General features: G+C 45.2%; 1 protein-coding gene across 1 annotated transcript in view; it reads left to right on the forward strand.

The window, feature by feature from the left end:
* The first annotated feature begins 3,402 nt into the window (after positions 1–3,402).
* The window catches only part of GAP43 (growth associated protein 43), a 55,195-nt gene continuing 46,492 nt past the window's right edge, over positions 3,403–12,105 (forward strand). The window contains exon 1 of the mRNA XM_035114577.2: positions 3,403–3,491. Within this exon, the coding sequence (XP_034970468.1) occupies positions 3,462–3,491 (30 nt within the window). The 5' untranslated portion in view covers positions 3,403–3,461. The remainder of the gene's footprint in view (positions 3,492–12,105) is intronic.

The raw sequence follows: 12,105 nt of genomic DNA on the forward strand, positions 1-12,105 counted from the left end.
GCTCAGCTGATGGACAGGAAAGCCTCCCCATGCCTCAGCTGAGCAGCCTCAATAAGGCTCTGGCTCATGAGGAGACTGTCCCCAGAGCCCGAAGAGGATGTCCTCTTTGGGCTCCTGGGTGGGTCTCCATGTGAGCTGGAGGGCCAGCAAGGCTTCTTCAGCTGACACACTGGGAAGCTGCTGCTGCTGTACTACCCCACATGCCAGTTGTTAGGCAGTGATGCTGAGCAGCTCCACAAAGCCCCGCTGCCCCTCTGGCTCACAAGGAGACCCTCCCCAGAGGTCCTCTTTGGGCTTTGGGGTAGGTCTCCTCATGAGCCACTAGGACTCTCTAGGGTGTTCCACATTATATGTGATTTTTGCATATGCAGGCTGCGCTCTGGAATGGAACCCTTGCATAAATGCGGAGTCACCCGTATGCTGATCAAAGATGATTTCAGAAGATACTGCCTTGGTCAGACTCCATCTGGAGTACTGTGTCCAATTCTGGGCACCACAGGTTAGGAAGGGTATTGACAAGCTGGAATATGTGCAGAGGAGGGCAACCAAGGTGATATAGTGTTGTGGAAAGCAAGCCTTATAAGGAATGGTTGACGGACTCACAACAATTGCTGTGCTCTGTCTCCTCGGCTGGAGGAGGTAATGCTTATGAATACCACAGAAGGAGAGAGTGCTCTTGTGCTCGGGTCATGCTTGTAGTCTTCCCATAGGCATCTGGTTGGCCACTGCAAAGTCAGGATGCTGGACCAGATAAGCCATTGGCCTGATCTAGCAGCTTCTTCTAGAATGAATTGCCCTCAAACTCCAGCTTCTTCTTCTGCTCTTATGGCCTGCCCTTATGGCCTAGGCCTGGGCCTGGCCTGGCCTGGAAAGAGCCCCAGGGACCAGATGGAGAGGCCTTGCGAGCTCCATTTGGATCCTGGGACTGAGGTTCTGCACCCTGGGGTAAACAATGGCAGGAGGGAGTCTGGCCAGTTGCTCTATCCAAGAGTGGTAAATGACACTTCTGAACATGCCCAGGAGTGTTATATCAACTTCTGGAGCTTGGCAGGCCAGTCACCTGCCTGAGGCAGCGTGATGGGGCTCCTTTCTGTTGCCTCTTACTCCTTAATTTCCAAAAAATGTTCTTTTTTGCTGGTGGGGGCAGGGAGAGTACTGGCAAGGGTGCAGGGGTGGGGAGAGAACTGGCAGGATGGGAGACAGTTCTACCATCTGGGTTTTGCAATCACTGCTTGAAAAGATTGAAAAAGACGCAGATTCGTTTTTTAGGTGAAGTGAGGGCTGTTTGCCCATTCCTGATTTTGTTAGGGGGTTATGGTTGTTAGATCCAGTCTAATTCTAGATTCACCCTCCTCCTACTAAAGCACCATTAAAGAGGCCACACTCTTAAGACATTGTTAAGGTTGTCTTGTCCATTGATTTCAAGAGCATTTCATGTACATAACCCTTCATCGGGTTACAGGTAGGCTGGTTAATTGAGTTTCAACTTTGGAACAAAGACCATGAGAGTTAAAAATAATAAACATGTGGCTGTGTGGGAAGATCTCAGTGACAGATCCTGATGAACAGGAAAGTTCAAGAAATATGTCAACTGGGGGGGGGAAGAGATTGATTTTATTTGAGTTTTCATTTCAGTAACTCTGAAATGGCTCAGATCCATGAATTTCCACATTTGGCAGTTAGTCATCCTGCCTCAGATTCTCAGAAGGCACATGTAAATGTGTGCTGTGATTATTTTTCTGGACGTTCCAATGATAATATATTCATGATGCATATGTGAATGTTTTCATGCATGCCTATACATATATGCGCTCTATGTGAAGCTGCCTTTGAGGCTGCCCTGGAAGCTGCAGCTAGTGCAAAATGTGGTGGCTTGGCTGCTCACTAGGGCGGAATATCGCCATCATATGATGCTGAAAGAATTACATTGGCTGCCAATTAGCTACTAGGCTGGGTTCAATGTGCAGAGCTCTTTATCTTCTGAAGAGCCACAGATTCCCCACCCCCACTTTATAGTCTTAGAGTGCATGTCAACTCAGAAGGAAGTCCCATTGAAGATGCTTCCAGGTGATGGACTTGTTTGCAGGGAGGCTACACAACGAGGCATCGAAGCAAAGCTTAGCCCATTTTGCCATCACTTTCCTTCTCACAAAAAGTCCCCATTTGGGGGAAGTGAGCTCACATTTCCATTCCGCTTTCCTCCAAGGAGTTCAAGGTGGTGTAAATGCTTCTCTTCCTCTTCATTTTATCCTCAAAACACCCCTGTGAGGTAGATTTGGCTGAGAGACTGTGAATGGCCCAAAGTAACCCAAGTGAATTTCATGGCTGAAGTAAGGATCTGAACCCCGGTTGCCCGGTTACCTAATCCCAATCCTCTAACCCAGGCATCCCCAAACTGCGGCCCTCCAGATGTTTTGGCCTACAACTCCCATGATCCCTAGCTAACAGGATCAGTGGTTGGGGAAGATGGGATTTGTAGTCCAAAACATCTGGAGGGCCAAAGTTTGGGGATGTCTGCTCTAACCACTATGCTGCACTGTCACAGTGCAACCTGAATATGTCAAGATGTGCCTGAATCCCTGCAAGTGACCCCTCGGGTAAGCACATAACAGGATTCTACCCATCTTAAAGATAAGTGATTCTGCCGTTTGTGCAATTGCATGTCGCTTCCCGGTTGCCAACGTGTTTGTGAAATCTGCCTGTACTTTTGTTATATGTGCATGTGGCTGAAGGGTGCAGCCCACCCTCAGGGCTGTCTTCCAGCCTATACTATGCCACATCACGTTATGCTGGTAGCACACTGCATGCAATAGCCCTTGACTTACTACTTTTCTTTTACACAGACACACCTCTGCGTCCCCCTGCTTGCTCCTTTCTCTAACCACTACGGTGTGAATGAGTTCTGCAGTTTTTTAAATGACCCACTACGAAACACATCTGCCTTTTGACAACCATACGTTGCCACACCCCCTGAGCAGTCTGCAATGTTCTCTCTCTCCAGCCCCCACCCCGCAATTTTTGTACAGTGGGAAAGTCGCCGGGTAATTGGGTCCAGATTGGATAGGTTTAAATATTCATGAGGCTGGCAGAGGACTTGCGAGGGGGTGGCTGCCTTGATAGTGGTGGTGTTGGTGGTGGTGGTAGGGGGCTGGGGGTGGGGAAAGTGACTAGTCACTGAGAGCCGCCAGTGAACAATTCTGGGAAAGAGGGAGGGAGGGAGCGAGCGAGCGAGCGAGCGAGAGAGCATGTGTGATGAGCAATAGCTGTGGACCTTACAGTTGCTGCTAACTGCCCTGGCGTGTTTGAGAGAGTGAGGGTGTGCGTGTGTGCGAGGAGAGAGAAAGAGGGAGGGGAGGGAGTGGAGAGGGTGGGGGGAGAGATAAGAGAGAGAGAGAGAGAGAGGAGGAAAAAGGAGAGAGGAGAAGGAAGGAACAACAAGGAAGAAAGGGGACAATACAATCATGCTGTGCTGTATGAGAAGAACAAAACAGGTAGAGATGAAGATTTTATACCTCTTTTCCGCCGAGAAATTCCTAAGACTTGTGGGCTTAATGTCTCTCTATGTGCGTTGGATCCGCGTGCAGGAGAGAAAGAAAGATTCTTTCTTTTTAAATATGGGAAACTGCTTCCTTTGCAATTCTTTAGCATCTTCCCACGGAAGGCTCAGATCACACCCCTTCCATGTATGCAACGGAGGGGTGTTTTCTCTCTTCTCTCTTTCTCTGCCTCCCGTGGAGTTGGCGGGTGGGTGGGAAAGGCTGCCTAATGATCAGAACTGGGGAGCAATAAGGGGGATATCCTTGTTAGACACACCTGGGGGAGGGGGGGTCGTGGGAAGATACGTGGCGTAGGATTGCCTATTTCGGATATTTTGAGGGTGTGTGGATATGGATGGGAGGAAGGAGAGAGAAAAATGGAGAGGGGGAGCGTTGAGGCAATTCCCTTTCATACACCCCCCCCCTCCCGAAATACCGTGTGAATCTTAGCTTAGAGATACAGGGATGCTTTCTGTCTGTGATTGTTCTGATGGAGATTAAATGGAGCTTGGAAGATGGGTGTAGGTTTTCCTTCTCCTTTTCTGTAAGCAACTTGAAGAAGAATAGCTCTACCATTCCTCCCATTGCCTTTAAAAATTTTTCTTAGGGGTGGGGGAAACAAATGAGCTGCTAGGAGAGACTAGGGGTGTGGGCTGGGGTTCCCTCTGCAATCTCTTTCATACCGGGGACACTTGGACGGCTGTGCACCAGCTGGTAAAAGAGACGGAGGACCACGCCTCTGTTAGCTCTCAGCTAAGGTGGGATGGGGAAGGTGGAATAGTATGTGAACTAGGTGGAAACTGGTTAATTTCTTGTTGGCACACAAGGTTTTTTTTGGGGGGGGCAAGTGGGGTTTTGTGGAAAGGCTGAGAAGGCATCTCGTTTCCAGCAATTAATGAAAAAATGGTAAAGACGCCCTCAGACAGCCTTCTGCCCCCCTCCCACCTTTTAAACTCCACTGCTGGTCATTGGTCAGTCTGCTCCAAATCCTTCTTTGTGAAGGGCAATTTATTTTATTCATCATGTGGTCTAACTTCTGATTAATTCAAACTGGACCAGGATTTTGGTGTCTTTGATGTCTGGAAAAAGGATTTTGTATATGTATAGGTTTTAAAAGAGAAATCTCAGTAGGTTTGGAAAAAAAACTTGCATCTGGCAGCTTCCTTCCAGTATATCAGCTTGTTCCATAATGAAACATCTAGGGTGTTGGGTGGGTGGGAACTGCGGTGACTGAAATGGTTATTTGTGACTACTGAAGTATGTGGATTTTGAAAAGCAGCATGCCTTTCTGAGCCAACATATATGTTATAAAGGTGGTCTGGAAGATCTCTAGGGTGGGGTTGGTGAATGGGAACCTCCACTTGCAATAGCATCTATTTCCAAATGTGTGTGTGTCTCTGTGTGTGTTTTAGACACACTCCAGTTGGTGGTACATTCACTAAATCCTGAAGCAGAGTGGACATAGAACATGTTGCAGTCAGCCAGCAGAGCATATTCAGTAGCCATATGTGGGATGAAAAGGCAGCCGGAGGAAGGCAAAAAATGACACAGCAGTGAGTGGAGAGGCTCAACACATTTTAAAATAAGGTTGCAGCAGCCTCTGAAGGTTTTGGGAGTGATAGGCTTGTGAGAGGAACAGTCACCATCTTTTCAAAGGAGAGCACATGGCTAATATCCTACCCACCTCATGGTTATGCTCTTATACTTTTTTCTATGTATGTGGGTGGGTTTTTATGTTTCCTAGTTTTCATGTACATTCATAAATCTGTGCTGGATTAAAAAGAAAAGAAAAGAAAAAGACACTCTCTCAGACACCAGCCACACCCCTTTACACACCCCTCTGAGTGCATTTCCATGGATGCAACCATACACCCAGCATTTTCTCACACATCTAAATATACCTATCAATATACAATTCAGTGCACATACTTTTGCAGACACAAAGAGACACACCCATGCACATACCCACTCATTCATACACACATAGACATAACTGCACACAGGTGCAAACCTCTATTCAGACACACCCACACATGCATCTCTGTTCTACCCTGAGAGTTATACCGCATGCGCGCACACACAGATCATGCTCATAAAACACATAGAAGTTCAAACCTATACCTTGAAACCAAACCTGGAGAAAATGAAGGAACCACTCTCTTCCCATGCTTGACCCCCGTCCTGGTCTTTCTTTCAACTATTCAGAAAAGGAAAGCCAGATAACAGACGACCGTGATCTGAAGTGGGTGTTTCCAAATTTAAGGGAGGTTTATTTGCTTCCTGGGGAATCCCTTCCTGTATTTTTTTTTGCTTGCAAAAGGACAAATAGCAGAATCCTTTTTTGGGGGCTGGGAGTTGGGTGTGGGTGGACTCTGAAGTACATATCTGTTTCCATGCATCTATATTGATCATGTGTATTTGAATGTGTGTGTGGTATTCTAGAAGGATAGATGTAGAAGGACATAAATCAAATTTTAGCCTCCTCCCTTCAAAATCTATGCCTATAGTTTGTTTGTCCCTGTAATTGGAATGCACAGAATGAAACATTATACCTAACTGGCCTTGCAGAGGCACTAACTAGATTTTTAGCACCTTGGCAGCTGTATGCCTTTAAAAAACCCCACCATCATTAAAATGCTGAAAGGTGATGCAGAAGAATAATTGGAGATTAAGATTTTATCTTCAAAATATACCCAAACCTAGAGTTTATGTTGTACTCTGTGCTTGGAAACGTGCCTTCTATATGTTCCATTAACCAATGGCTGTGCTTCTCCTCTTTTCTACTATATATTGGAACAGACAAATACTATGTGAGTAAAGTGCTCAGTAATGGATGGAATGGGTGATTAAATGAGAGCTAGCATTTCCCACTTGTAGGTGAGATGATCCTTGCCTTATTCATTGCTTCCCTGATGCAATAACACTTGTGTTTGAGAGAAAGAGAGGTTTGAACCCTGCCACACCCATGAAATCAAAGGAAGGGGAGGGGTACAAGGAGGAGGTGGAAGAAGAAGGGAGAGACTGCATTTCTTCCCTCTTCCACAGGAGTAGCATGGACAAGCTAGGATCTGTCTAGCTATCTGGACACTGTTTAATGCAACTGTAGAGAAATCAAAGGTTAGACAACTGTTTCAGCAATTAGTGTTGGATAGTGTAGTGCCTTTTAAAACACCAGGAAGGCGGAAAGGTACAGGGGAAGATGGAAAGAAAAAGAGGAGTAAGCACCAGAGAGGAGGTTTTATTGCTTCAGGGTATCATCCGTCTCATTTTTTTTATATAAAAAAAACAGCAACAACCTCACTTATGCTGCATAATGCAGAGGTTGCAAACTTGCAAGGGGTGATATGTACCTTTAAATACTGAGGCAGGGAGGAGGTGAAGCCATCTTCCTTCTTTGTGGGAGGGAAACTCAAGCATCTGCAGCTGATTCCCCCCCCCATATAATGAGCTACAGCAATATCATGAAATAAAGCCCACAGAACTATATCACTTGGCACTGGCTGTAGATCATGGCTTGAGCTTATCTTGCAGAGAGACATGACATGTGGCTTCTCAAAACTTTTAATTTTAGCTTGAGAGGTTTTTTTTTGTGGCTAGAGGCTTATGGGGATCTTATGTTCCATCCATGACTATTGTCTTTGAAGATTTCTTATAAATCAAGCATCTGCATGGAAATATTCAGTCTCAGTTCTCTTCCTCTTCTTTCCCTCCCCCTCCCCTCCAATTTCTGAACTCCTTGGTTATTATAGAAATGGATTTTTCATAAATCACTTAATGTAACCCATCCCCCATTGCATAGATGAGCTTCCCAAGAGGTTTAATTGAAAGCAGTTCTTCCATAAAGTAAAAGGGAACCACGATGGTTAGTGGAAGATGTCATCCTTTCCCACCAGCATTCATAGCAACATTTCAGAACGAAAGGGGTGTTGGTGGTTCTTTGAATTTGTATTGAATTGTATTGAGTTACAATCTGACATAAGAGTTTTAAAAGCATATTTCATAAGGGAAATAAAGCCCTTCCCAAGAAACACCTTGGAAACATGGCTATGCCAGCACATCTGTCCATAACCACACCCACAGTCATGATTTCGAGCTGTTTCTAGAGAAGATATATGATGTAGGGCTTTCTTTCTTAAGCTGAGCAAATGGAGATCATCTTTCCATGTTGGAAAGGTTTTCAGAACTTAGAATTCTCCCCAGCCACCAGTCAACGCCACATTTAGGTGATATGTATAACCTGAGGTTGTCTTCCTGTGCAAGGGCAAGATGATGCGACTGTTGCAAAGGCAATGTCCACAGATTATATGAATTCAGAATACACCCCCTAGTCTGAAGCTCTTTTATGCTGTGCCTATCTTTTTCAAATTAGGCCTGTAAAATACTAAGACCTTTGACCCTCTCTTTCTGTGATTAGCCTGTAAAACAGTTATCCCATGCTGTGGGGGGCATGGCTCTGCTGATTCAAGGGTTTGCCTTTCACTGTGCTGAAGGGTGTGGATGGTCCAAAACCTCTGCTTGTTCTGTTCTTAATATGTGTATCTATAAATGATTGACTTTCTCGGTCACACAGGGAGCATATAAACTGCAGGTTCCAAGTGGCTCACACAGAGAGGATGTTTGCTGCCTGGGTAGTCTCTTTCTGCCCCATGGCGTGATTTTATGCACAACTCCTGAGCTTTGTTTTGTCGCACACCGCAGAGGCATACCTTATCAAAGGGCTCAGTTTCTCCCAAGATCTGTGAGTTTATAACCTGCAGGCTCCTCCTTGCTGCTGTGTGTCAACTGAGAGTTTTTGACACTCCCATTTTGAATGCGCCCATATACCTTCAGTTCAGGGTGTAAAGTTTTTTGTTTTAAAAAGGACATTGCATTGTATATAGAACTTGCTTGCCTGACTCCCATAGAGGCCTAGTTTTTAGAACTGCCATCTATTTGTAACTACCCATGAAAGTGAGCAATCAGAAGTAAGGGTTATGCCTGCTTTTTGCAATGGTACCAAGTGACTGAGTTCTAGTGGAAGGGGGCTTAATGCAAAGGGAAAGGATTTTGTTAACACCAGTGGTTGCCACCACAAAAAAACTACTCCATGTTGTCTTGCCTGTAGTCTGCAAGAGTCACAGCATATGGGTCATGTGAGTTACTGCCTCACCTGGTTATATCCCATGTCTGCACCAAGGGCTCCAATGAAGGCATGGTGTTAGTGTGGAAAGGAATAGCACAACCAGAAAGTGTCATATGATTCAGTGCTTGTACATGTATATCTTACTGCTGCATTGTGCAGACCAACTACTCAAGAACAATTTTGGTGAGGCCCATGAGGCTACAGAGAACCATGCCAGAATGGGGCCTAACTCACTCCCTGTGGAATGGGTTTCCACAGGCAGCAAACAGCAAATGGATGAAGCAGCCTGAGACCACATTTGTCAGAGCATGAAAACAGTTGCTAATACCTAAAGAGAGTGACTTTCAGGGATGTCTGATGATAGGCCACATTCCGCATGACCTGAAAGCTTCATGTGTTACAAGATGTATCAAAAACCACACTGAGGAACTTGACAAGGTGCTTGAAAGGCAATAGAATTTAAGCAGCCTGCTATGCAAGGAGGGTGTTTTGCTTTGTGTTTTTGCTTATAGAAAAGTTGGATAAAGATGAGAACTATTTCCTGAGTTAACATCCAGTTAGGCGCTGTGGTTAAACCACTGAGCCTAGGGCTTGCTGACCAGAAGGTTGGCGGTTCGAATCCCTGTGATGGGGTGAGCTCCCGTTGCTTGGTCCCAGCTCCTGCCAACCTAGCAGTTCGAAAGCACGTCAAAATGCAAGTAGATAAATAGGAACCGCTACAGCGGGAAGGTAAACGGCGTTTCCATGTGCTGCTCTGGTTTGCCAGAAGCGGCTTTGTCATGCTGGCCACATGACCTGGAAGCTATACGCCGGCTCCCTCGGCCAATAATGCGAGATGAGCGCGCAACCCCAGAGTCGGTCATGACTGGACCTAATGGTCAGGGGTCCCTTTACCCTTTACCTAGGGTGAGAAACAGAGCAAATAACGTTAGAAAGCTACAATTTTTTTTTTAAAAAAAAGGAAGATTCAGAATCACACTAGTCAACAGTGTTCACACAATTAAAAAAAACAACAAACATGGGAAATGTACTCTTCCATATTGAATGGTATGCCTGTACCTAATCATATTGAATCATTTCTACATGTTGTTGACTCATCTTGCCGTGGAATGTGTGTTTTCCCAAGCAACACGATTGGGGCCAATTCCATGGGTCTTCACTTCTAAATCACCGCCATGCCTGATGGGACTGTAATAATTGTCTGGGTCTTCCTCACCTGACCACTAGCCCTTTCTCATGTGATTATAGTATTCATACAAAAGCTGTAGTTGTACTGGATAACAATGCAGCGGAGCAACCTCTATGCAATTGTGCACATGTGAAGGAGGCCTGGGGTGAAACGAAAACATGGTTTGCTGAAAGGAAAGGAGCGTATGGGTCAGTGGAATCAGGTGGGTGGGTTTACACAGGAATACAAATTCGTTTGGAAAAGCTTCTGGCCCAGCTGAGATAGGCAGACTAATCTTATGCATATCTATTAAGAGTTAAGTCACATTACATTTACATCCATACTTTCCTCCAAGGAGTTCAAGGTTGCACACATAGTTCTCCTTGTTTTATCATCACAACAACCCTGTGAGGTAGGTTACGCTGAGAGTGAATAACTGGCCCAAGGTCACCCAGTGAGCTTCATGGCAGAGTGGAGATTGGAACCCTGGTCTCCCAGGTTAGAGTCCAGGACTCTAACCACCATAGCACACTGACTCTCACATTGCTGCCACACACTAGTAGAGGTTGGGAAGGTATTCATTTCATACCTTCCCTTTTAAGGTATTTGGATCTCCCCATGGAGCTCCATTTTATAATCTGAAAATGATTGCTGTGTTTAAAATAATGTGTAGTTTTGGACCAAGGGAGAAGGAAACAGTTTCACATAATTCTAGAGCAATGAAATTGACATATACAGAAATTTGCTGCAGGTCTACAGAAAGTATTTCCCCCCCTTGCTTCATGCATAGTGGTGTGAGAGCCCCTTTTCTGTGATGCAATCCCAGGGCCTGTTTAACTCCATGTGGATGTTGCAACCCCATGGTCAGGGCCCTTTCCCATGGACTTCCCCTCCTGTTTAGGTACCGGTCAGGTGGGAAAGGCTCATGCGATGTGATACGCTCCCGCTCTTCCCATGTGCATAATCAGACGCATGGAACTGCCTCATGGGGAAGCAGGCCCAATGCCACTGCTGCTGTGTGTGAAGATCTTGAAGTGGATAGCTGACCTTTGGAACTCATTGCCGATAGATTTGATAATTCCCAAATGACTAAAATGCACGCAAATCAGCAATGCAGTGCCTCATACTGTGAAGATGGTGAGGGAGTTCTTGCACTTTGTGATACTTGAGTGGAAAATGGTATTGGTATTGGTCCTGTTTTTTACAGTGTGCTTTAACTCAGATCAACAGAGATTACTGAGCTATGCCTACCATTTTGTTAACCATTAGTATTGAGACATCTAGATTAGGGTTGGCATATTTCAAAAAGTGAAAATCCAGTCAGAAAGGTGGTTGTGCTTTTCTTTCCCATGTCTAGCAACCCAAAGATGCACATTCTGGTTCTCCTTTCCTCCTGCTGGATTTCCGCTGAGCATGTTTCTCCCTGCATGCCAATCTCTCTTTCTATGACGCTGAGCTAACACTTCGCATGGGGATTCTGCGTTTTAATTTAGATAACATTTGCATAACTGTTTTGAATTCCTAGATGCAAGGTCACACATGTTTTCACCAAGAGTCTTTTGTGTAGGGGGGGGGGGAAAGCCCACAATTTCGCTTCTCGGTAATTTGTGAAAACATTAATTACTGGATATGGCTTATTACCAGACAAGTGCTGTCCTGGCTGGATCTCATGGGGAAGAGATGGCCAAAAGGTGGAGCTTTGAGTGGGAAGGAAGTTTAAAAAAGAAAATTCAATGAGAAAGCAGGAAGGGGTTGGAAGTAAGAGCTCCTGCATTTGTAGGATTGGTGCCCAAGTCTCTGGGCCACAGATGGTTCATGGTTTTTGCTGAACAAAGGGAATCTGACTTTGATAGATTATGATAATTCTCATTATTGGGTTGTATCCAGCTAAGTTCTACTTAGCATTCTTGGGTAGAAATTGTTGTTGTTGTTTATTTATTTTGTGTTGTTGCAGCAAAATAATCCTGTGGTGTGTGTATATTGTGCTATACATATTTATTTTATTTCTTTGAAAATGATTGACTGATGCCATCGATCTTGTTCTCATGGACAGAGGCTTTTGGAATTAACTCAGGCCAGAGTTACCACAGAGTCTTTGTGGTATGAAGTGTCCATCGATGATGCATGTGCACATGGGAAGTACGAGTCAGTTCTACTATGGATCTGCAATTCCATGTGCTTCTGCCCAAACCAAATGAAAACCAAAATGTGATATCCTCATGTCACTATGTGAGAGTGGATGATGGCCTGTCTTGCCCAGTGATGTCCTGTCCTGTGAG

The sequence above is a fragment of the Zootoca vivipara genome, chromosome 4, assembly GCF_963506605.1.
Source record: "Zootoca vivipara chromosome 4, rZooViv1.1, whole genome shotgun sequence".
Taxonomy (NCBI): Eukaryota; Metazoa; Chordata; class Lepidosauria; order Squamata; family Lacertidae; genus Zootoca; species Zootoca vivipara.